Genomic DNA, 26530 nt, shown 5'->3' on the forward strand with positions numbered 1-26530 from the left:
TCAGACATATTCAGTTCATGATGTAAATCAAAAAAGATGGATGCCTTCCATTTTTGGATGTGTTGGTACAACGCAAAGATGATGGCACTTTGGGACATGCAGTATATCAAAAACCAACCCATACGGATTTATATTTACGTGCAAATACCTGCCACCATCCTTCGCAGACGATGAGTATACTCAGAACTCTAGTGCACAGAGCACACGTCATTGCTGATGAGAGCAGTCTGGAGGCCGAGCTTTTACACGTGACAAGTGTTTGAAGCCAACGGGTACTGTCCACAGCACATATGTAAGGCGCTACAAATAAAACCAACTGTGGGTGTGAGAAAAGCAGAAGAAGACATGGAAAATTTTAAATCTATGGCTCTTCCACCCTACGAGGGAATCCTATCATCAAAAATAGGATGGATCCTCAGTAAGAACAAAGTGAAAGTGATTTTTCACCCTCCACCATAGACAGCAGCACTCCTGGCTTCCGTTAAAGACAATTTGGTGCTTTGGAAGCCTGGAGTCTACAAGGTCCCCTGTGAATGTGCCGTTCATACATCAGACAGACGACACATACTGTCAAGGAGAGATGCACAGAGCACTGCAGGTACACCAGGCTCATACAGCCTAATAAATCTGCAGTTGCAGAGCACTTTATTGACACTGGGTGATCCATGGTGTACGATAAAGTCGAAATGTTAGCCTTGACTTCATCTTTCTAGGGCTCAGTAGTGAAGGAAGCGATTGAAATTTGGTTGGCAACAAATTTAGTTAACAGAGATAACAGCTTCATCTTGGACAAATCATGGAATCCGGCAATTTCTGCAATAAAATCACAAAGACATTGCAACGGTGCAGCTCACAGTGATATGTTGATATCACCATATAGATCAACTGCACAGCCATAGATCTAATTCCATGCATATGTCATACCTCTTTGCCACCAATCAATGTCTCTGGCACCATGAGTACCTGTGGCCGCATGCGCAATGATGCAGTCCACAGGTTTAAAAGGACGGAGCACATGGTGGAGCGTCAGTCACCTCGGCTCACTCTGAAGATGGCTGGACAGTATTCAAATGAAATATTAGAAGAAGAAGTCGAATTTATGCGGCTGCATGCCCGAAATTTTATGCATCAGTCTTTGCACTGTAAAAATATGAAGATGCACTTCAGGGTATACAGAAGTCTAAAAATGAGATTGACAGGAAATTCAAAATGGGAAAGGTAGAGGAGAAATGCAAAGTTGTAGAAGTATGTATGACTATGGGAAAGAATGATTCCACTGAATGATGTCACCTATACAAAAATTAAAGAAACATTTGGAGAAGAGGAAAGAGAAGCAGTTGTGCGAATATCAAAAGCTCAGATGGGCAACAAGCACTAAGCAAAAAGTGAAGGCTGAAAGGAGGAAGAAATATAAAGTAGGGCTATACAAAAGATATAAACATGAATTACTACAGAAAGGAAGGAGGAAGTAGATGAAAATGTAACACACTGAAAGTAAGCTGTTATATAAGGAGTTTCAATGATCTAATCAACACTTATGATCTAAATACAGTAGTAAATAGTCCCACAAGTTACAGTAAAGATGCAGAGACATCATGTAATTACCAATGCACCACAACACAGACAAAAGGTACAGTTCATAAACACAGCCACTGCTGATTACCAGAGCGTATTAATAGAAGTATCAGATAAGATGACAAACTCAGAAAAAATCTTTAAAGAGTTTTGCCAAACAAACCTATGGAGGCTCAAAGATCAATGCAGTCTAAAGACAAGCAATATAGACCTATACCAAACAGCAAATGTAAATAAGGGATGGGAATCATTCTACAAAGCATTTTCCTATTACATGGAACCTGCACGCCCATTGCTATGTAGGCATACAAATGTTAAGTGCAATTAAAATTGGGTCACAGCAGATGTAAAAAGAAAGAAAGAATAGCTATAAACTATGTGTGTGAAACCTCTGATAAATCCAACACAAGCAAACTGAGATGTCTATAGAGACAAGAAGAGATTATATAAGAAATTGATAAAAGAAACCAAATCCAATTACTGTTGTTGTTGTGGTGTTCAGTCCAGAGACTGGTTTGATGCAGCTCTCCATGCTACTCTATCATGTGTAAGCTTCATCATATCTCAGTAACTACTGCAACCTACATTCTTCTGAATCTGTTTAGTGTATTCATCCTTTGGTCTCCCTCTATGATTTTTACCCTCCACACTTCCCTCCGATACTAACTTGGTGATCCCTTGATGAATCAGAATGTGTCCTACTAATTGATCCCTTCTTCTAGTCAAGTTGTGCCACAAATTCCTTTTCTCCCAAATTCTATTCAGTACCTCCTCATTAGTTATGTGATCTACCCATCTTATCTTCAGCATTCTTCTGTAGCACCACATTTCAAAAGCTTCTATTCTCTTCTTGTCCAAACTATTTATCATCCATGTTTCACTTCTATACATGGCTACACTCCATACAAATACTTCCAGAAAAGACTTCCTGACACTTAAATCTATACTTGATGTTAACATATTTCTCTTCTTCAGAAATGCTTTCCTTGCCATTGCCAGTCTACATTTTATATCCTCTCTACTTCAACCATCATCAATTATTTTTCTCCCCAAATAGCAAAACTCATCTACTACTTTAAGTGTCTCACTTCCTAATCTAATTCCCTCAGCATCACCTGATTTAATTTGACTACATTCCATTATTCTCGTTTTGCTTTTATTGATGTTCACCTTATATCCTCCTTTCAAGACATTGTCCATTCCATTCAATTGCTCTTTCACGTCCTTCGCAGTCTCTGACAGAATTACAATGTCATTGGCAAACCTCAATGTTTTTATTTCTTCTCTATGGATTTTAATTCTTACTCCAAATTTTTCTTTGTTTCCTTTACTGCTTTCTCAATATACAGATTGAATAACTACATAAACAGAATCATAGCTTCTAAAAATATCACAAAGACCATTATGATCACATAAAGAAAAAGAAGAAAGGTGTAGACCTGAAAAACAGTGGGAACAGTAGTATTTTGAAGGGACATTATTTTGAGGTAGTAGACAAACTAATAAAGTAAAGCTTTCCTGATGCAAAATGCATACAAAGTACTGCTCATAAGATAAAGAAATTGTTTCTTCTTCAAAAAAATGAACCTGTATTATAAAAAAAAATGCACCAGTTAAAAACAAAAAATACCAAGAGACTAGATTGTATATCTACTAGAACATATGAGGGTTGGAACTTTAATAGTGGCAACTATTTACTTACAGCTCGTAAAAAATAGATATGTGTTTCAAAGTTTTACTGACTTTCAAAGTAGCCACCAGCATTGTGTATAACCCATTGCCAGTGATGTGGAAGTCATAGGATACTCTTAGCAGTGCCATTTGTGTTGACAGTTGAAGTGTAGTGGTCTATGTTCGTCATTATTTTGCTGGACAATGCTCAAGCACGTACAGTGCAAGCTGTTACTGATTTGTTTGACAGAGGGGGGGGGGGGGGGGGGCTGCTAAGTGTTATACCACCTACTGCACTCCCCTGACTTAAGCCCTTTTAAGTTCAACTCGATTCCTAAACTGAAGGCAACACTTCACGGCATTCACTTCAGAAATGCTACAAATTTGTCAGGCAATGGACCACGCCGCTCGAACAGTCAACACAACTGGCACTGCTAAGGGTATCCGATGACTTCCACATCACTGGCAATGGGTTATACACAATGCTGGTGACTACTTTGAAAGTCAGTAAAACTTTGAAACATGTATCTATTTTGTACAAACTGTAAATAAATATTTGCCACTATTAAAGTTCCAACCCCCATAGTCCAATTAAAGTTAGTTGATGTCTGAAACTTCCTGGCAGACTGCTGTGTGCTGGACTGACACTCGAACTTGAGATCTTTGCCTTTCACAGACAAGTGCTCTACCATCTGAGCTACCCAAGCACTACTCACAACCCATCCTCACAGCTTCAATTCTGCCAATAATTTGTCTCCTACCTTCCAAACTTCACAGAAGCTCTTCTGCGAACCTTGCAGAACTAGCACTCCTGGATGAATGGATATTGCAGAGACATGGCTTAGGCACAGCCTGGCAGATGTTTCCAGAATGAGATTTTCACTTTGCAGCATACTGTGCACTGATATGAAACTTCCTGGCAGATTAAAACTGTGTGCCGGACCAGCACTCAAAATTGGGACCTTTGCCTTTCGCGAGCAAGCGCTCTACCATATCCTTTCTTCCAGGATTGCTAGTTCTGCAAGGTTAGCAGAAGAGCTTCTGTGAAATTTGGAAGGTAGGAGACTAGGTACTGACAGAACTGAAGCTGTGAGGATGGATCGTGAGTTGTGCTTGGGTAGCTCAGATGGTGCAGCACTTGCCTACGAAAGTCAAAGGTCCCGAGTTCGAGTCTCGGTCTGGCACACAGTTTTAATCTGCTAGGAAGTTTCATATCAGTGCACACACTGCTGCAGAGTGAAAATCTCATTCTAGTTTATGTCTGTCACTTGCCAAAATAGTATTGTCAGATTGGCTGCCAGCTACTGCACAGTTAGTAACACACACATATGGCAGTTCACTTCACAAATGCTGTTAATGAATAACACATAGCAAAGCTGGAAGTAGCTGTCAGACTGAACTGCAGCAGATGATGCATTCTGGAGTTCTGAATTTAAAATTATGTCATAAGCTGACCACAACATCATGATGTTCAAAAATGGGTCAAATGGCTCTGAGCACTATGGGACTCAACTGCTGAGGTCATTAGTCCCCTAGAACTTAGAACTAGTTAAACCTAACTAACCTAAGGACATCACAAACATCCATGCCCGAGGCAGGATTCGAACCTGCGACCCTAGCGGTCTTGCGGTTCCAGACTGCAGCGCCTTTAACCGCACGGCCACTTCGGCCGGCTCATGATGTTCAACTGTTATCTGAGAAAACAGCAGTTAACAAACTATGGCGGAACTAAAGCCATGATCACCTTGTTCACAGTGATTAAAGCTAACCTCTATGAGCAAAAGTCAAAACAGAACAAAAATAGTTTTAGCATTAAAAGCACACTATAATCCTTGCTATCTATGGTAACTTGAAGCTATTCTTACACTAGGTACACAAGCTGCCGTGTTACCAACAGATGAGCAGTCCTCATTGGCAGTTAGTTGCACATTATAAGCAACACTGGCAGATTCCAAATGAAACAAGAATGACAGGGAAAAAAATAAGATGATGAAAATGACACAACAATGAATTAGAAATTAAAAAAAATAGGTTTAAACCAATTAATTGAATAAAAATATTAATCAAACTTTTTTGATTAGACTTAGAAATGAAAAAAAAAATGGCTACCTTTGGTAAGATTCAAACTCACGACCTTCCACATGTAAGGCTGATATGCTAACCATTACACTATGCCATAATTTTGGGAAGCTGTTATATTTATGACTCTGATACTACAGTTGCAAAAGTTGAAATTGCAGCCTTCAAAAATCCGGCTTCATGCAACGTCGTATGAAGCTTATCTAATGTAAGCCAATCTTTGTGATTATTATAATAGTATATGTGATGCTGAATCAAGTCTGCTGAATGCCAGACACAGAATCAAAGTGAACCGACCAATTGTTGTGGCAGCTTGGCAATGGTGAATAGTTCGGAAGAGACACAGAGCTCTGATTGGAGGAAACCAGCTCCAGCACATGAAGACTATCAAGTGCTATCAAGACAGCATATGAGGACTATCAAGTAATTTTAATCAGACTATAGTTAAGTTCTGCTTACAGTGGGTGATAAAGCCTTTGATCTTCTCACAAACTTAACCATGGAAGAAGGAACAGGTTAAAAAAAAAAAAAAAGAGTAAAGTGATCCCTATTTTCAAAGGAGGCAGCAAATAAGAGCTAGGAAATTACCAACCTATAACTATTACATCTGTCTTACCTAGAACAACAGAATGTGTAATTACAGACAGAATGGTAAATTTTATAGAAAAATGCAATACTTCAATTGATGCCCAGCATGGGTTTAGGAAGAGTATATCCCCAACAAAGCAATAGCTGAATATATAACATGAGTCAATAAGGCACTAGATCAATAAAAAAAAGTTTGTGGCCTATTTCTTGACCTTTCAAAAGCTTTTGATTGAGTATGCCATGACATATTATTAGAAATGCTTCAATGTTATGTTATAAGGGGGAAAGCAGCTGATATCATAAAATCATTTGTGGAAAGCAGTGTAGAAATTAACATAATGTGAACAATACTACTATAAATGTCTACTCAAATTCTGAATTAGTTCAATATGGAGTACCTAAAGGATCAGTACTTGGCCCACTACTTTTTATTTTATATGTGAATGATATGCCCAAAATAGTAGATGGAAATTCTGCCATGTATGCAGATGACACTTCATTTGTTACACATAGTGTTTCAACAGATGACTTACAACAGCAATCTTCTCTAAATATGGAAAATGGGAACAATTGTTTCAGGGGAAATAATCTTTTCATGAACATAAATGAAACCACATGTGTGCTAATAAATGTAAACAAATCACCTAATTTTAACAATATTACTCTCAAGTTTGGAGACTTGGTTCTAGAAGAGTCAGAAACTTATAAATTTTGGGGTGCAAGAGTGGTACTTGACATAGGAGAAGCATATAAATAATATTTATCATAAAGTGAGTTCAAATATATTTCTAATGAGAAAAATGTCAAGGACAATAAACACACGAACACTGCTGACAAAGTACTGTGGGCTAGTTCATTTACAAATTTCATATGGTATCCTGGTCTGGGGAAATTCTGCAAATTTGCACATTCAAAGGGCATTTAAGCTACAAAAGAAGGCTGTAAGATGCATATCAACATTATCTCTTAGGGAGTTCTGCAGAAATAAATTCAGGGAACAGTAGCATCACTATACATATGTGAAAGAATTATTTATGTAAAAAGTAATCATTATGTACTGTTAACTATATCACAAGAAATAAAAATGATTATGTTGTTGAAGGAAATTGGTTCAAATTAACTGAAAAAGAGCCTGAAAAAAAGCAGGATGCTTTCTATACAACAATTTGGCAAACAATGTAAGCATGATAGAAAACATGTGTCTGTCTTCAAAAATAAACTAAAATGTCACTTGATTAAAACTTGTCCATACAGTGTTGAAGAATACCTTGAGATAAAAAAATTAATGTAATTTTATTTATTTATTTAGATTCTTGTGTGTTAGAGGCTATTTTTGAAGAAACATTACTGATATATGGATGTAGTTGTGTAATTTTTAAACTCTTAATTTTACAAACTTCATGTAAACATGACACATCCAATACCATTGTACAGAATGGTTCACAAACATAAATAAATAAATTAAATTGAGATGTTTGAAAGACTTCTTCATAACTCACTGTGCAGGTAAGTGCAGTATTGTATCTAAATGAGAAAACATAATGAAACAGAATTTTATTTCTTTTTAAGGCAAGCCTTGGATGACATTTGATGCCAGTTAGATGAAGACTTAATCAAAACATTTATATCTGAAATACTTTTATGCTAACTAGCATAATACTAGTTACTGAGTTCAGTAGTGCCATGTAAACACACATTCACAATTATCTCACAAGTGTCTTGTTTGTGGACCCATACTGACTGGAATCTTTTTGATTCTATCATCATATATTTTTACCCATTTCAGTTTTCACTACTAATTATGATATACCCTGAGTACAATTTTCCACTTTGGCACTTCTGATGCCCTCTCAGCTTGGACTGGGGAATGACATGTTACCAGTAGCACCTGTACACTATGTTTTTCTATTTGGGGAGCAAAATAATTGGCAGTGGCAGAAGTGAAGATAATGTGAAATGTGGACTGGCAGTGACAAGAACACCTTTTCTGAGAAAGATCATTAAATTAACATTTAATTTTCCTTTCCACTGCAGGAAGTCTTTTCAGAAATTATTTGTGTGAACTGTAAAATTATATGGAAATACCATGTGGATCATAAATAGCTCCTGAAACATGATGTTACACAAGAATGCTAAGGATTAGATGGGTACATTTGTTAACCAATGAAGAGGTACTGAATCAAATTGAGGAGAAAAATATTTTGCACAACTTCATTAAATTTAGGGATAGACTGGTAGAACACATCCTGAGGCATGAGGGAATAGTTAATTTGATAATGACGGTACATGCGGGGAGTAAAAACTGCAGAGTGAGCCCAAGGTTGAATCTAGTAAATAAATTCAAATGCATGTAAGTTACAGTAGCTATGTGGAGATGATTAGACTTTCACAGGATAGACTAGGATGGACAGCTGCATCAAAGCAGTCATCAAACTGAACACTACTATAACAAGCATCTCTGTTTGTGATAACATGCCAAACTTTACATTTCAGTTATAACAATATTTAAAACAATACTATTAAATGTAAGTATCTAACAAAATTAATAACAGGTAATATTTGTTTATGAGGAGGTACAAAAGCAGTATCCCCCCTCCACCACCCACATGTGCCATTATTAGTAACTGATCCCATACTTGGCATCATATGTCTTATGAGCAGCAGTGAACTACTCTGTTCTCTACAATAAAAAGCATTCCAACACATGTTGGCAGGATTTGATATAAACAGGTAGCTGTTGAATTTTATTATTCACAAATTAAAATTTCCCTTGCAGGAGATCAAGCACAAAGAGCACGGGAGAGTCTGGTGGCCTGTATTCATTGATGACATGGCTCCATCAGGAATGGTGCTGCTGTAAAGAATGATAGTGATGATGATGATGATTATTATTATTATTATAAATTAAATTTATTGACAACAAAAACAAAACAAATTCATTAAAATTTGCTTAACAAGTAATGAGGCATTTTCATTTCATTTGGTTCTTTCTATAAAAGAAAGAATTATGCTTGTCATATTTCACATCTTACAGAAGGTACACTATAAATGCATGTTATAGTGGACAATTTTTTATTTTTATAGTTTTCCATGTATTTAAATGCCCTTTCACTTATCTAAATATACTATAATTTATAAACAAAATATACCCTCTGACATTTTGAATAATTTATAGAAACTACATTCTATGCAACATTCATCCTTTTTTGTTTAGTGAATACTAATATCATCAATTTTTTTCTGGTTCATAGACCAAACGAATTTTCTCTCCTCTTATATACAAACTCGTGCAAAAATTTTAATATGAGCAATCTTCAAGGCAAGTATTTTATCCTATAGATACGAGCACAGAAATTAATACGTAAAGGTACACTTCGTACCAATTTAAACAATAATTTTTCGTGAATTTCTTCAGGATGTTTGATTAAAATCAAAATGTGTTCCATTTAGTTCTTACACAGTACATGCACAATACCAATAGATTACAATTTAATTCTTAACAAGCAAATATTCAGCTAAAATAATATCAATTTCCACATAGTTCTTAATACAATATCACTGCAGTTTATATGAAGGAACTTTTAATATTGTACTATTCTCAGCTAAAAAACACAACCATAAGAACAACAAATATACTTCTAAAAACTATTGTCTATCTCATATGATGACATAAAATGAACACATAAATACTTTAAAAGTTTTACAAGAAATCACACTTAACAGTATAATCAGTTAACAAAAATTATCAAACAGGTTAAAGTCCACTTTTATTACAATATTATCACCTGAGTAAGCTGCATACATTTTGAAAAGCTTGTGCTTAGTTTTGAGCTTAGTTACGTCGATGTGTTTAGTCCCAAATACTCAGAAGGAACACAGCCTTCCAGTACCTATTTAGATTTTAGGTTTTATAAAGTTTGACACATATGCAAAAACTTGAGTCCATATTTCATCAGAAGTTTCTCCATGGAAGTTCTGAAGGAGACCAGTCTTCTGATATAGCTCAAGCAGAGGCTCAATTGTTGACGCATATATTTGTAGACGTTTTTTCACGGTTTCTGGATTGTCATCAGCTCTCTGTACCAATGGTTCCCCTGTTACATCATCAATTCCCTTCAAAAGACAACACAAAATTAGCAATTCACATGGAAGAATTAAGACAAGGATTTGATTATTAATATTAATTAACATTTAGCTGCTGTTGCTCTCAGTGAAAGATTATGTCAAAACTGATGATATGATACAAAATCATACTAGTATTTTTTAATTGCTGCAATTTCTCACACTAAGTGGGGTTTTCAACATATTCACCAATGTATTACCAATGTTCCCAATAGTGAGTTTCATCAGGAGAGCCTGTGTTTTTCATTTGAAAGACATGCAATCAGGTTTTGTCCCCATGTTATGTCAACTAGTCATTTTCTTAAGCACTATGTGCATGCTGCAAGCCACTATCTTAGTGCTATACCAGGCATGGTCCTGTTGGAGATTATATGCTGTTGACTTACTCCAATCTCTGAACTGACTTACCCAGTCAGGTTGGTTGGTTGGTTGGTTGGTTGGGGGGTTAAAGGGACCAGACAGCTATGGTCATCGGTCCCTTGTTCCAAAGACAAAGAACACCCACAGAGAATAAAAACAAGGAACAGAAGAGATCACAGACGATACAGAACAAGAGAAACAGACAAGGACAAGACAAAACGAACTAAAACCACACAGAGTGTGACGGTGGTTGGCCGACCATAGAAATAAAAAAGGAAAAGCCAACCACTTAGAAACACATTAAAAAATCAGTGTAAAATCATAGGCCAAAGGCCAGAATCAACAAAAAACAATAAAAGAAAACAGAAACACTCAGATTAAATGATAAAATCCCCCTGCCCGAATAAAACGTAAAACTAAGTCAGCCATAGCGGAGTCGTCTGTTAAAAGGGCAGGGAGCGTATCAGGCAGCGCAAATGTCTGCCTGACCACAGCTAAAAGGGGGCAGGCCAACAGAATGTGGGCCACTGTAAAAGCCGCCCCGCAGCGACATACAGGAGGGTCCTCCCTGCGCAGTAAATAACTGTGTGTCAGCCGGGAGTGGCCAATGCGGAGCCGGCAAAGAACTACCGAGTCCCTGCGAGTGGCTCGCAGGGATGACCGCCACACAGCCGTCGTCTCCTTGACAGCACGGAGTTTATTGGACAGTGTCAGTTGGCGCCATTCCTCGTCCCATAGCGCCAAGATTTTGCGGCGGAAGACTGCCCGCAAATCAGTCTCAGGGAGGCCAAGGTCCAGAGATGGCTTGCTGGTGGCCTCTTTCGCCAGGCGGTCAACATGTTCGTTACCCGGGATACCGACATGACCGGGGGTCCACACAAAGACCACAGAGCGGCCGCAACAGGCGAGAGTATGCAGAGACTCGTGGATTGCCATCACCAAACGAGAACGAGGGAAACACTGATCGAGAGCTCGTAAACCGCTCAGGGAATCGCTACAGATAACGAAGGACTCACCTGAGCAGGAGCGGATATACTCTAGGGCACGAAAGATGGCGACCAGTTCAGCAGTGTAAACGCTGCAGCCATCCGGCAAGGAACGTTGTTCGGAACAGTCCCCTAGAGTGAGCGCATACCCGACACGACCAGCAACCATCGAACCGTCAGTGTAGACAATACCAGAGCCCTGATACGTGGCCAGGATAGAATAAAAGCGGCGGCGGAAGGCCTCTGGAGGGACTGAGTCCTTCGGGCCCTGTGCCAGGTCCAGCCGAAGGCAAGGGCGACGAACACACCATGGGGGTGTATGCAAAGTAGCCCGGAAAGTAGGTGGAACAGTGAAAACCTGAAGCCCAGAGAGAAGCTCTTTGACGCGGACCGCTATTGTACAACCAGACCGGGGCCGACGATCTGGCAGATGGACGACCGATCGCGGGAACAGGAGACGATAATTTGGATGCCCGGGCGAGCTTAGAACATGGGCAGCATAAGCGGCCAGCAAACGTTGGCGTCGGAACCGCAGTGGAGGTACACCAGCCTCCACTAGTACGCTGTCCACAGGGCTGGTGCGGAAAGCACCAGTGGCAAGGCGTATCCCGCTGTGGAGAATCGGGTCCAGCACCCGTAACGCAGATGGGGATGCTGAGCCATAAGCCAGGCTCCCATAATCCAGACGGGACTGGATTAACGCCTGGTAAAGCCGCAACAGTGTAGAGCGGTCGGCGCCCCAGTGGGTGTTGCTCAAGCATCTCAGAGCGTTTAGATGCCGCCAACACGTCTGTTTCAGCTGCCGGATATGAGGCAGCCAAGTCAACCGGGCATCGAAAACCACCCCCAAAAACCTGTGGGTCTCCACCACAGCAAGGAGTTCGTCGGCAAGATAAAGCCGCGGCTCAGGATGGACTGTTCGGCACCGGCAGAAATGCATAACGCAGGTCTTGGCTGCCGAAAACTGAAACCCATGCGCTACAGCCCAAGACTGCGCCTTACGGATAGCGCCCTGTAGCTGACGTTCAACAGCTGCAATGCTGGGAGAGCTGTAATAAAGGCAGAAGTCGTCAGCATACAGGGAAGCGGAGACAGAGTTTCCCACGGCCGCAGCAAGACCGTTAATGGCTATTAAAAACAGACAGACACTTAAAACGGAACCCTGTGGCACACCGTTCTCCTGGACGTGGGAGGAACTATACGAGGCCGCGACTTGCACGCGGAAGGTACGACACGACAGAAAATTGCGGATAAAAATCGGCAGAGGACCCCGAAGACCCCATCCATGAAGCGTAGAAAGAATGTGATGACGCCACGTCGTATCGTACGCCTTCCGCATGTCGAAAAAGACAGCGACCAGGTGCTGACGGCGGGAAAAGGCAGCACGGATGGCCGACTCCAGGCTCACCAGATTGTCGGCGGCGGAGCGGCCTTTACGGAACCCACCCTGAGATGGAGCCAGAAGGCCCCGAGACTCCAGTACCCAATGCAAGCGCCGGCTCACCATCCGTTCAAGCAACTTGCAAAGAACGTTGGTGAGGCTAATGGGACGGTAGCTGTCCACCTCCAGAGGGTTCTTTCCAGGTTTCAAAACGGGGATGACAATGCCTTCCCGCCATTGCGACGGAAACTCCCCCTCGACCCAAAGATGGTTGTAAAGATCGAGAAGGCGCCGCTGGCAGTCCACTGAAAGGTGTTTCAGCATCTGACAGTGGATGCCATCGGGCCCAGGAGCGGTATCAGGGCAAGCAGCGAGGGCACTGCGAAATTCCCACTCACTAAATGGAGCATTGTAAGATTCCGGGTGGTTGGTGTGAAACGAAAGGCTCCGACGTTCCATCCGCTCTTTAATGGAGCGGAAGGCCTGGGGGTAATTCGCAGAAGCGGAACTCATAGCAAAATGCTCTGCTAAGCGATTGGCAATGACGTCGGAGTCAGTACAAACTGCTCCATTCAGTGAGAGCGCAGGGACGCTGGCAGGTGGCCGATAGCCGTAGACGCGTCGAATCTTGGCCCAGACCTGCGAGGGAGTGACATGGAGGCCAATGGTGGACACATACCGCTCCCAGCACTCCTTCTTGCCTTGGCGGATAAGGAGGCGGGCCCGCGCACGCAGCCGTTTGAAGGCGATAAGGTGGTCGAGGGAGGGGTGTCGCTTGTGACGCTGGAGCGCCCGCCGGCGATCTTTAATCGCTTCAGCGATCTCAGGCGACCACCAAGGCACAGCCTTCCGCCGAGGGGACCCACAGGAACGGGGAATGGCAGATTCGGCGGCAGTAACGATGCCGGTGGTGACCGATTGAACCACCGCATCAATGTCATCGGTAGAGAGAGGCTCAAAAGCGGCAGTGGAGGAGAACAAGTCCCAGTCAGCCTTATTCAGAGCCCATCTGCTAGGGCGCCCAGAACAGTGGCGCTGTGGTAGTGACAAAAAGATCGGAAAGTGGTCACTACCACACAGGTCGTCATGCACACTCCATTGGACAGACGGGAAGAGGCTATGGCTACAGATGGAAAGGTCAATGGCGGAGTAGGTGCCATGCGCCACACTGAAGTGTGTGAAGGCACCATCATTTAACAGCGAGAGATCGAGCTGCAACAATAAATGCTCAACGATGGCGCCTCGACCTGTTGCCACTGACCCACCCCACAGAGGGTTATGGGCGTTGAAGTCGCCCAATAGCAAGAAAGGTGGCGGCAATTGGGCGACCAGTGCAGCCAGGACATGCTGCGAGACATCACCATCCGGTGGAATGTAAAGACTGCAGACGGTAACAGCCTGTGGCGTCCACACGCGTACAGCGACAGCCTCTAAAGGCGTCTGGAGAGGGACAGATTCGCTGTGCAGAGTGTGAAGGACATAAATGCAGACGCCACCAGACACCCTTTCATAAGCTGCTCGGTTCTTGTAATAACCCCGATAGCCACGGAGGGCGGGGGTTCGCATCGCCGGAAACCAAGTTTCCTGGAGAGCAATGCAGAAGAAAGGGCGAAGGCTGAGAAGTTGGCGGAGCTCAGCTAAATGGTGGAAGAAACCGCTGCAGTTCCACTGGAGGATGGTATTGTCCATAGCTGAGAAAGGCGTGACAGGACGGGGAAGGCAGATTACGCCGCTGGGTCACCTGCTGCCTCCGATTGAGCACCCGTGCTAGTGTTATCCATGGCGTCTGAGGGACCGGCGAGTTCTAGGTCCTCAGCGGACGCCAGGATCTCCACCTCGTTCTCAGACGCAGAGCTGGAAGGTGGCGGTGGGGTGGCTGCCACCGCGAGTTCCTTGGGCTTAGAGCTCTTCTTCTTTGATTTCTCACGCTGCTCCTTGGGTTTAACTGGCTGGGAGGGCTTCACCGATTCAGTCACCGGGACTGAGGAGGATCGTGAAGCCCGTCGACCAGCTGATTGCGGGCACTTACGCCACTGGCGGTCGTCAGCCTTGCCACTGGTGGAAACCTGGGAAGGGAGGGACCCGAGGGACCCCTTGCGAGCGTGAGAAGCCGAAGAAGTTGGACACTTCTCCGGCTTAGAAGCAGGGACGGACGTCCCTGATGGGGGGGATGGTGTTGCCCCTGAGGTAGGTGGCGCAGGAGCAACCCGATGGGTAGAGCCCCCCACTGGCAAGGGGGCAGGAGGAGTCTTACTGGTTATCGAGCTGGCTGGAAGTCGTGAAACTGATGGGGCGGGCACAGGTGTCGTAGCGGCGGCGTAGGATGACGTCATTCGCACGGGATGTAATCGGTCGTATTTCCGCTTGGCTTCAGTATAAGTCAGTCGGTCCAGGGTCTTATATTCCATGATTTTGCGTTCTTTCTGGAAGATTCTGCAGTCTGGCGAGCAAGGTGAATGGTGCTCCCCGCAGTTGACACAGATGGGAGGCGGGGCACATGGAGTATCGGGATGGGACGGGCGCCCGCAATCTCGACATGTGAGGCTGGAAGTGCAGCGGGAAGACATATGGCCAAACTTCCAGCACTTGAAGCACCGCATCGGGGGAGGAATATAGGGCCTGACGTCACATCGGTAGACCATCACCTTGACCTTTTCCGGTAACGTATCACCCTCGAAGGCCAAGATGAAGGCACCGGTAGCTATCTGATTTTCCTTCGGACCCCGATGAACGCGCCGGACGAAATGTACACCTCTGCGCTCTAAGTTGGCGCGCAGCTCGTCATCAGACTGCAAAAGAAGGTCCTTATGGTAAATAACTCCCTGGACCATATTTAAACTCTTATGCGGTGTGATCGTAACAGCAACATCCCCCAACTTATCACAAGCAAGTAACCGTCGTGACTGGGCAGAGGATGCCGTTTGGATCAGGACCGATCCAGAGCGCATTTTTGACAAGCCCTCCACCTCCCCAAACTTGTCCTCTAAATGCTCTACAAAGAACTGAGGCTTCACGGACATAAAAGATTCCCCGTCAGCTCTGGTACAGACGAGATACCGGGGCGAGTATCTTTCGCTCTCATTCATAGCCCTTCGTTCCTCCCATGGTGTGGCCAGGGAGGGGAACGATTTGGGGTCATACACATTAGCCTTGAATTGAGCCTTGGAACGCTTAGAGACTGCTGACGGCTGGCCGCCAGCAAGAGATGATGTACCACGCTTCATTGCGGGTCATCCGCCCTGATGCCACCTACTCCGACCAAGGGCCCTCCCCACGGGCGCCACCCAGCCACAGCAAAGGCCACCTGGCAGGATGGCCATTGCCGGGAGTCCCGATGCCCCAGGGAAATGGGCATCTACTCCTTGGCATACGTGGGGAGTGAACGGCGCAGGCATCAGTAGAGCGATCCCTGTGTTGTCAGGGGGCTACAACCAAGAGGGTACATGGCGACCCCACCACAACGGACTGGCTACCGTGCTGGATCTTAGGTGCAAAAATGGCCAAGGTCGTCGTCACAGTTAAAAGAAACACTGCAGAGTGCAGCGTGGTAATCGCCCATGAGATCGAAAACGAGCGGGACACCATCGCAACGACGAGAAAGACGGCAATAGGTCTAATTGCACGAAGGAGACAGTGCACCATGTAAGGTGCCCTTCCCCAATTGGCTCGCTCTTCGGAATAATTTGGATAGATGGAGGTCAAACCCGAGAGGGGACCATCACATAAGGCCGAAACGTTTGAGACTCCTTTTAGTCGCCTCTTACGACAGGCAGGAATACCGCGGGCCTATTCTAACCCCCGAACCCGCAGGGGGGACCCAGTCAGTTATAAGGAACTTACAGTTTAACATGGATTCTGAACCATGGTGCAACTCAGCATTTTTCACATCATCAAACATTACCAAAGGTGAAATAAGTGATAAGTGACAGATAAAAATCCTAGGGTTGACTAAGGATCAAATCTGAGACCTTTGGATTTATAGTCTGGCACTTTACCACTGAGTCACTGCTATTGTCTAACAATACATGTTGGACAGTTATTTCCAGTTTCGAAGCCAGTATCATGAGTCACCATTATGAAACATTCACAATATCAAATTAAAAAGTATTATTGCTTACGTAATTTTAATATGAGTGATGGGACTAATGAATGAATCATAGACTTTTAGAATTACCAATAATTTTTTGGTTGCTGTTCCAAAGAAGAAAAATGAACAGCATTTTCATGTAAGTCGATATATAGAGCCCATGTAATCTTACAGGTGGCACTTCTTCATTGAAGTTAGTCTTATCAGTCATAATACTGCAGTATGTAATGGGAGTAAAATGCACAGGACATGTTTTGCAACAAAGGTTACAAAAGTATGTGGCACCAAAAATTGTTTTGGAATGGCAGGAGCATAATCTGATGCAAAGATTTGGAGGGAGCAAATCTATTTATACTTTAAAACCACATTTTAGAAAATTATAGTGCAGACAAGGAAGCTCATTTATGCATACCAGATCATAATACTATTCTATCTCCTATTCTGCAATCAGTTCATAAAGAAGTCTGGACAGTGATAAAATGGCATAAGAAATATATCATTTCACCAGACCAGTAACCGAAAAAAGATAAGCCAGTGATGGAGTTAATGGCTGTTTCAAGGACACTTATGAGGATACAGCAGGTTGTGATGAGAAGGGCAAGGTTCAGTAGTTAGGTAGGCATTGGGACTCAATATGAACAGCAGTGAATATGAGATAGGCAAAGGGAATATGAGTAGAAAAGAAAATTAACAATGACATGTAATGTGTGATTGGCAGAGAATGCTTGAGTTTAGGGCACTCAATCTTGAGGGTACCAGTGCTAGTGTAAAATTAGTTTTTGATGAGCGAGTCTAGAACATGTAGAATTTTTGAGATAGTATGTCAACATGATAGCAATACACATGATATAAAATACTTTAACCTGATGAATCAATAAAATACAAACTATCTGCAGCTGCCTCTTAGATTGTGTGACTATGCTTATACAATCCTGAGACAAACATAAAATCTTAATTTAGCAACATTTGTAAAATATTACAAAATACAGAACATTCCCTATACAGATATAGAGTAAAATTAACTATGGAGATAAATGTAGCTGGTTCATCAAGCAAAATATTGGATGAAACAGCCACTCTGTGACACATTAAAATCTGTCAGCACACAAAAATGGTAGGATAAAATGCTATTCACTGAAAAAGAGTATATTACAAGCATGCAGGTCCTCATATTATAGAGGAGGCTCCACATTAAAGGAGTGTGGGCAATATGCAAATGTATAAGAAGAGCTTGATATCTTCTTTGCAGTTGAATGGAGGTAGCCCATAACTTTTTTGTGAGTTGCTCATGTCACCATATGGATTCTTTGGACAGCTTTGTGTGCTTAGTACAAGTGCTGGATGGTATGCACAGCATTTAGGAAAACAGAACAGATGAAGAATTTCATGCCTCGATCGTGTCTCAACTACTTCAGTGTCTCCAGGATTCCATTACATACAACGTCAAAGGTAGAATACTCACCTGGGACCCAAATCTTGAAAACAATCAGGGAAAACAATGACACAGTCCCCTGCTTATATTTACCAGTGTATATATGAAGGGCTTATTTCAATAGTGGTGCAAGTCCATTACCTCCACTTTTTGCTTACAATGCTTCTGAAATTAATCATCCAAAAAAACAGAAATAAAGGTTCATCTCTAGCAAGAAGCCATATTCTTGAATATTTCTGGTATCTCAACTGCAGATTTTTCAGCGCTCATTTAACTTTAGGACTCTGTATCTCAAAATGAACAAAAATGGACTTGTACTGCTATTGAATAAAAAAATCATAATTCTCTTTTAAAATCTCATGAAATGTTATTTTCAAAATATATTGGGAAGAAATTAAATTTAAAAGCTTCCTGAGTCTTGCCAATAACTGGGAAGTAGGCTTACTCCAATCCCGAGATATGATCATTATACTTGCTGCATCTTAGTCTATCACACAGTGCTTTGCTCAGATTCCAAATTGCCTTGTGGGATTTTGGTGCTGTAAATTTACATGCACCACATGGGAATGAGCAACACAGATGACTGCTTGTTGATATTTACAGCCACATCACTGGTACTTACAGAACAATGTCCACTCCCAGCTTTTGCACGGACACTGGAGATCTGCCACTATTCTTCTAGCAGCATGGTGTGATAGTAGCCACAGAGAGCGAGCTACTGGTGAGGCCAGGACCCAAGAAAAGGGTCATATAGGTGAACATAGGTGAACCACATGACCTTCACTTAGCATATAAGGGATGAAATGATGAAGTGCTCCTCTCAGACACTTTTGAGTTTACATCATCTACATCAGCTACTGGATGAAATTTGAGTACAGTGGACCTGGGACTGGTTTACATTACTGGACTATGATTTTTGTTGTTTTTCCCTTGACTTTGGATGCACAGGTTGCACTGATGATTCTTGGTTTTGTGTTACAGATTTGTATGGGCCTTCCTCACTGACCTATTTCAGCAAGAGTTCAGGAGACACTCACTTGTCATGGTGGTGGTTATAATTTTTAGTGTGTCAGTGTTTATGTGAGTATATTTTGTACACTGCAATAAAGTAGTTCAACACTAATAGAAGTTTAAAATCCATTCACAGTTCATCTACACTGGTGCTAAATTCCACCATTTTTAATGAAACAAATGCAGTGAGCTGCTTAACAGATTTTTGTACTATGAGAACCTTTCTTAAGAATAAATGTCTTAACTGGTGTCATCTAAAGAACCATTTTAAAAATAAAAGAAGAGTGTTGTGTTAGCTCTCATATAAGTTGTCAAATGATTTTGGCCTTGAGTACGATTGAACACATTTAAGGGCTTAAGCAATGATCACTTAAATGGTTCAAATGGCTCTGAGCACTATGGGACTTAACTTCTAAGGTCATCAGTCCCCTAGAACTTAGAACTACTTAAACCTAACTAACCTAAGGACATCACACACATCCATGCCCGAGGCAGGATTCGAACCTACGACCGTGGTGGTCGCTCGATTCCAGACTGTAGCGCCTAGAACCGCTCGGCCATCCCGGCCGGCAATGATCACTTACCAACCTTATTTAGGTGTATGACAATTTCAATACAGCATGATGCATGAGTGGTCCCAGCTAACACGTTTTTAATGTATTCTACATCAGTATTCTGTCAAGAACTATATTAATTCACTTTACAGCACTATGAAGATGATATTAATCCTGACACTGGGAGAACAGCTGTAAAAAGTGAACATTAGTGGTGCAAACATGAGTAGAAATTCCATTCAAGTCACCATAAGCTCAATCAGGTTAGTGATTTTATTCTGTCAAAAATACCCCCCCCCCCCCCTTTTTGCCTCAAGATTCACTGGTGGAAATTCCTAATGGTGACACCAAAACTTTGTTATGTCACTTATTAGTGATTATTCCCTAGTTAGCTTGCAGTGAAAATAAGATATTTTATCCCAGAATGAATTTCCACTTTGCACTGGAGTGTGCATTGGATTGAAGCTTCCTTCCACATTAAAACTTTAATTCTGACCAGGATTCAAACCCTGAAGGTTCAAGCCATGTTCTGGCGCACAGTTATAATCAGTCAGGATGTTTCAAATCAGTACACGTTTCCCAGAGACAAAATTCTTTCTGGAAAAAAGCCCCTAGGCTGTGGTTAAGACTTTTCTCCACTCCACCTTAGGAAATGTCAAATGTTTGCAGATCCACAGAGTTCTCCACATGTCTCTCTCCTAATGACACCCTTTGGTTTCTGTCAGAGATATAGAACTTGAACCATTTTGCTGTATTTCCTGTGACACCACAATATTCTAAATCATTTAAAAGCATAAATAAGGGTTGATCAAAAAGTTTCTGTTCAAAGATCTTACAGTTCACAATCGTCATGCCAATCAGACAAAATCACTGTGAGCATTTAGGCAATCATCCCATCGATGCATCAGGAAAAGATACATGTGTGGTAAAACACTGTCTTGCTGCGTGCAGAAGTCCATAACTGCCTGCTGCACATCCTCATCCAAAATTCAGGGCCTTTTTTAGGCAGCTAAAGACATGATAATGACATCAGAAGAGATTAGGACTACAGGGTTGGTGGTCGAGTGTCTCCCACTTGTCTGTAATGGATGAGGCTGGCCTCCCAGATCGACCGGCATCTTGTGTGCAACCGTGACCAACACAGAACTTGTGCATCATTCCAAAAGGGTGGTTTTTGACAGATATGCTACCCCATACACATTCTTTATTCTTCAATGGATGTCTAATGGTATTTGTCCTTTGGCAGCCAAGAAAACAATAATAGCATGTTGGTCTTATTTGAACACATTTGGTAATAAAGTCACCACAGTTCACATTCCTGCATTTACTGCACACATGTTGGAATGACATGAATGTCACACTTACCCCTTGCCTGTATGTCAGTGTTTATATCCCAAATTAGAGTCGTGCTATGTTGCATATAGACTGTAGCAATGCAATCAAATGGAAATCTTTTGATCACCCCTTATTTTATTTGTTGTATATGTTTCAGAAGTTGTTGTATATTACCCTTTCTAAAACTTTTGAGAATGCTGGAAAAAGTGCAACTGGATGGAAATTTGACAGAATTTCTGTATCTTGTTTCTTAAATAAAGGCTTAACTTCAGCATATTTCAACCATTCAGGAAATGTCTCACCGATAAATGACTGGTTACCCAGATGCCTTAATATGTTACTAAACTCAACAGCATACTCTTTTATTAACTTTGTTTATATTTTTCCATAACCACTACAATTTTTAACTTTAAAATATTTTTAGGTGGACATCACTTCTACTTGTGTAGTGAGGGTTATATTCACATTACTGAAGTTATTTGTAGAGATATTCAATGGCAGCATCTTCTGAATCTGTCAACCCCATCTTTTCAGTAACAGTTATGAAATGCTTGTTAAAAAGTTATGCAACACTGCACACATCTGTTACCAATGTATCACTGTATATGGTATCTGCTCCTCATCATGCCTGGTTTTACCAGTCTCTGCCTTCACTACATTGAGAGATATACACATATGAAGATGGCATTAACATCAGGTACACAAGATACAAAATGGTAGTGCACAGGAGGAGCTGTCATTTGTACTCAGGTGATTCATGTGAAAAGATTTCTGACTTTATTATGGCCAAATGATGGGAATTAACGGACTTTGAACATGGAATGGTAGCTGAAGCTAGATGCATGGGACATGGCATTTCAGAAGTCATTAGGGAATTCAATATTCCAAGATCCACAGTGTCAAGAGTGTGCCAGGCATACCAAATTTCAGGCATTACCTCTCACCATGGACAATGCAGTGACCAATGGTCTCCATTTAATGACTGAGAGCAATGGCATTTGTGTAGAGTTGTCAGTGCTAACAGACAAGTAGCACTGCGTGGAATAACTGCAGATATCAATGAGGGACATATGACAAACATATCAGTTTAGACAGTGTGACAAAATTTGGTGTCAATGAGCTATGGCAGCAGATGACCAATGTGAGTGCCACTATTAACAGCACATCACCACCTGCAGCACTTCTCCTCGGCTCGTGACTGTTGGTTTGAACCTAGATGACTCGAATATCGTGATCTGGTTGATGAGTCCCTATTTCAGTTGGTAAGAGCTGATGATAGGTTCAGGCACAGTGCAGACCACATGAAGCCATGGACCCAAGTTGTCAACAAGGCACTTTGCAAGCTCCATAATGGTATGACCTGTGTTTATATGGCATGGAGTGGGTCCTCTGGTCCAACTCAACCAATCGTTGACTGTAAATGGTTGTTTGGCTACTTGGAGACCATTTGCAGCCATTTATGGACTTCGTGTTCCCAGAGAACACTGGAACTGTTATGGATGACAATCTGTCATGTCACCAGGCCACAATTGCTTGTGACTGGTTTGAAGCACATTCTGGTCAATTTGAGTGACTGCCTCACATGAATTCCATCAAACATTTATTGGACGTAATCAAGAGGTCAGTTCATGCACATCATCCTGCAATGGCAACACTTTCTTAATTACGGACAGCTACAGAGGCAGCATGTTTCAGTATTTCTGCAAGGACTTCCAACAACTTGTTGGGTCCAGGCCACATCCAGTTGCTGCACACCAGACAGAAGAAGGGCCAACACAATATTAGGATGTATCCCACAACTTTTGTCACCTCAGTGTATATTGAATATTGTCTTTATTTTGTTATTTGATGTGATTATCTTTTTCTCGTAAGGCATTTGCTTTGCTGCCTCTAGTACTACATTTAATACTTTGCAGTGTCTTGTAATGAGCTATAGCGTCAAAATCAGAGTTGTTTCTGACAGAGAGACACAGTTACCTTTTTAAGCTGCATAATACATTTATTCCTTGAGTAATCCATGGTTTCTTTGTAGATTTTAGTCCAATCTGGGTTACTTTTGGAGGATAACAGTATTCAGATAATTTAAGGACTTCACTAATGACAGTTTTATAGTTTTCAATTCATGCCATGAGCACTTTATATCAACTCAAATGCATAACAGACAGTGGGATAAAAACTGACAAATAAAAATTGGTAGGGAGCCTCGAAAACCCCATTCATGAGGGGTAAGTAAAATGTGATGGTACCAAGCAGTGTCATATGCTTTATGTGGGTGAAAAAAGATGGTGATGAGGTGTTGATGTTTAGAAAAAGCCTGTTGGATTGCTGTTTCCAACCTAACCACAATGTCAGTTGTGGATCATCCCTCCCGGCAACTACACTGATAGGGGGACAAAAGGCCCTGAGAATTGAGAACCCAGTATACTCTGTAGGCAACCATTCTTTCAAGCAGTTGGTACAGCACTTTGCTGAGACTAATCAGTTGGTAGATATCAACAGACAGTGGGCTTAACGATTGGGATGATGATACTATCTCGCCATTGCAAAGAGAAGACACCTTCAAGCGAAATACGGTTGAAGACCCTCAGTAGTTGGCACATTTCAGTAAAATTCACATGTTGGACCATCTGATTATGAACTGAATCAGAACCGGATGCTGTAGTATGAAATGAAGCAAAAGTTTGAAGCAGCTTCCAGTCAGTGAAAGGTTCACTACACAATTCAACTTCGTGAGGTGTGAAACGTAGGGGGATGTCTTCAACTTATCATTTCTGTGTTAGAAAGGTATCCAGGTAAGAAGAGGATGCCAACACTGTTGTAAAGTGGGTCCCAAGGCATTAAGCAAGAATTGACACACTGGTGCAATGACCATCCTGAAGGAAAAAAACCTGGAACAGTTGTTGATATTCGGTGGGCCAGAAGGCTATAGAGCTTGGCCCACAGTTGTGAGGAAGATGCATATGTTCCCACGAAGGAGATGTAGCACTCCCAGCATTCCTTCTTACTGTGCACAATTAGACAGTGAGCCTAAGTCTTGTTTTGCTTAAAAGTGATAGGGGTGGTCTCTGAAAGATGCCACTTGGATGTTGCAGGGTCCTATGATGATCCTGAATAGCTGTTTCAATATCTTTGGTCCACCATGGGACTGACCCGTGAAAAGAGGAATAGCAGTTCCAGTGGGATGGGTGATTGTGTCGGGGATGTCTCCTGCAACCCCATTAATCCAATCTGATGGGGAGGGGTGTGGAGGGGGAGGGGGGGGGAGGAGAGGCAAGACAGCAGGGAGGTTATATGGTGAAAAGAACAGCAGGGATATAACACTGCCAGTTGGCTCTTCAAAGATCCAATCATGGTGACTGATTCATTGGGTGGCAACAAGGAAGTGACAATCAGTGCCAAGTAGCCACTGTCACAGAGATCATTGTGGAGCAACCAATGTGGCAAAGCTATGAGATTGCGGGAAGAGACCGTAAGGTCGATAGTCCAAATGTTGCCATGAGCTGTACTGAAGTGGGCAGGAGTACTGTCATTTAGGAAGCACAGATCAAGATCAGGAGGAAGCTGGTCCATACCAGATGAAGTGGGAGTGTTAGTTCCTCACAGGGCGTGCACTGGAACATCCAAGTAGGCAAGAAAGGGGGGGGGGGGGGGGGGAAGAGAGCTTTTGGGTTGAAGTGGTGATCTCAGAAGAAGTAAGTGAGCTGCCTGGAAGAAAATAAATGCTACAAGTTGTGATCACTAGGATAGTTTGCACTCGCACCACTATTCCAATGAGGTATGGAGGGGAATTCACTCACCGATGACACCTGTGCAAAGCAACACACAAACCTCTCCAGTTGTCCTCCCAGTGCCACTATGACTCTGGCAGAATGCATGGTAATTGAGAAGCATTGGAAAATGGTAAGCAGTGAAGTGAGTTTCTTGGAGGTCAATAGATACTGCCCAATAAGAGGAAATTTGTTGTTGCAGTTTCGGCAGGTGACAGTAACATCCATTACAGTACCATCAGATCATCACATTGAAGATGTACTGGTTAGGCATGAAGGAGCAAGGAAGATGTCATGTCACAGGATCACTGCATGTGACCAGTGCAGGTGGGACAATATCAATGAACTTAGGCTCAGAACCTGACGGCACTGGGTGATCTGTCACCACTGGGATTAGTGGAGTAGCCTTCTTCTTCTTCTTCTCCTCAGTAGCTTTTGATAGCTTAGATTCTTATGAGGGGTCATCTTCTGAAGACATTGGGATGGATGAAGAGCAGGCAGCCCTGGTACACACAAACTATGGCTCCTTCAGCCATTGGCTGTTGTCGGATCTCAGATCTGTGGGTTTGTGGGTAGAGGGGTCCCAAGAGGGACCAGAGAAAGAAACTGCTTTTCCAGCCAGATGAAGCAAGTGGTTCACAAAGGCAGTGTCATGGGAACCATGGTGGAGGGTGGTGGTAGATCTGGTTTGGAAAATATTCAGGTAGAAGGGTGACAGCAGTAACTTTTACCTAATTGGTCATCATGTCAACAGGAAACAGGCATTTGTATTTTTTCTTGTCTCCGTATATGATAGGTGCACAAGTGATTTATATTCTTGTATTTTAATTTTTAACTGACACATAACGACAGTTGTTCACAAGACCAACCTTTGTGGAGTCATTATCCACAATTTCCACATTTTGGGTCTATTGTGAAGCAAAATGACAGACAAGCAATGCATAAACACCAAAAACACCTCATTGGCAGTGGGACATAAGGTTTCACATCAAATCGGTCAAATTGGTAAACCATGAATTTTTCTATGAGCACATTTCCTTCGAAGGCTAGGATGAAAGCACATGTATCTGTTCAGATATTCTTGGGACCTATTTGTGCATGTCAGACAAAATGTACACCTTACCATTCTAGATTAGCTCATAGCTCTTCATCTGTCTGTGATATAAGGTCTCTTTGAAAGATAACTCTTTGTACCATACTGAGAGTTTTATGTGCAGCAAGTCACTGGTGTGTCACCCAGTCATTCACATGCCTAAGGAGCTTGATACTGTACAGTACAAGAGGCCTTAATCCATAGTGATCCAACATGCATTTTGCCCAAGTCAACTTCTCCAAATGTTCTGTGTGTTCCACAAAAAATAATGATTTTGTTACCATAAAAGGATCTCCATCAGTTCTAGTATACACCAGGTAATAAGAAAATTGTTTCACTCCCAATCATCTAGCTTGTCCTTCTTCCCATCATGTAGCCAGGGCAAGGGAAGCAGTAGGTTTTGTAACTGTCCACATTGAAATATCTACACTTATCTTTTGTGATGGCCAAACAAGAACAGCCATTGTATTGGTTCAGTTTGGTACATTT

General features: G+C 42.2%; 1 protein-coding gene across 1 annotated transcript in view; it reads right to left on the reverse strand.

Moving 5' to 3' along the window:
* Positions 1–7377: 7377 nt before the first annotated feature.
* The window catches only part of LOC124555405 (GTP:AMP phosphotransferase AK3, mitochondrial), an 88676-nt gene continuing 69523 nt past the window's right edge, over positions 7378–26530 (reverse strand). The window contains exon 4 of the mRNA XM_047129302.1: positions 7378–10026. Within this exon, the coding sequence (XP_046985258.1) occupies positions 9808–10026 (219 nt within the window). The 3' untranslated portion in view covers positions 7378–9807. The remainder of the gene's footprint in view (positions 10027–26530) is intronic.

Source organism: Schistocerca americana, chromosome X (assembly GCF_021461395.2).
Source record: "Schistocerca americana isolate TAMUIC-IGC-003095 chromosome X, iqSchAmer2.1, whole genome shotgun sequence".
In the NCBI taxonomy this organism is placed as follows: Eukaryota; Metazoa; Arthropoda; class Insecta; order Orthoptera; family Acrididae; genus Schistocerca; species Schistocerca americana.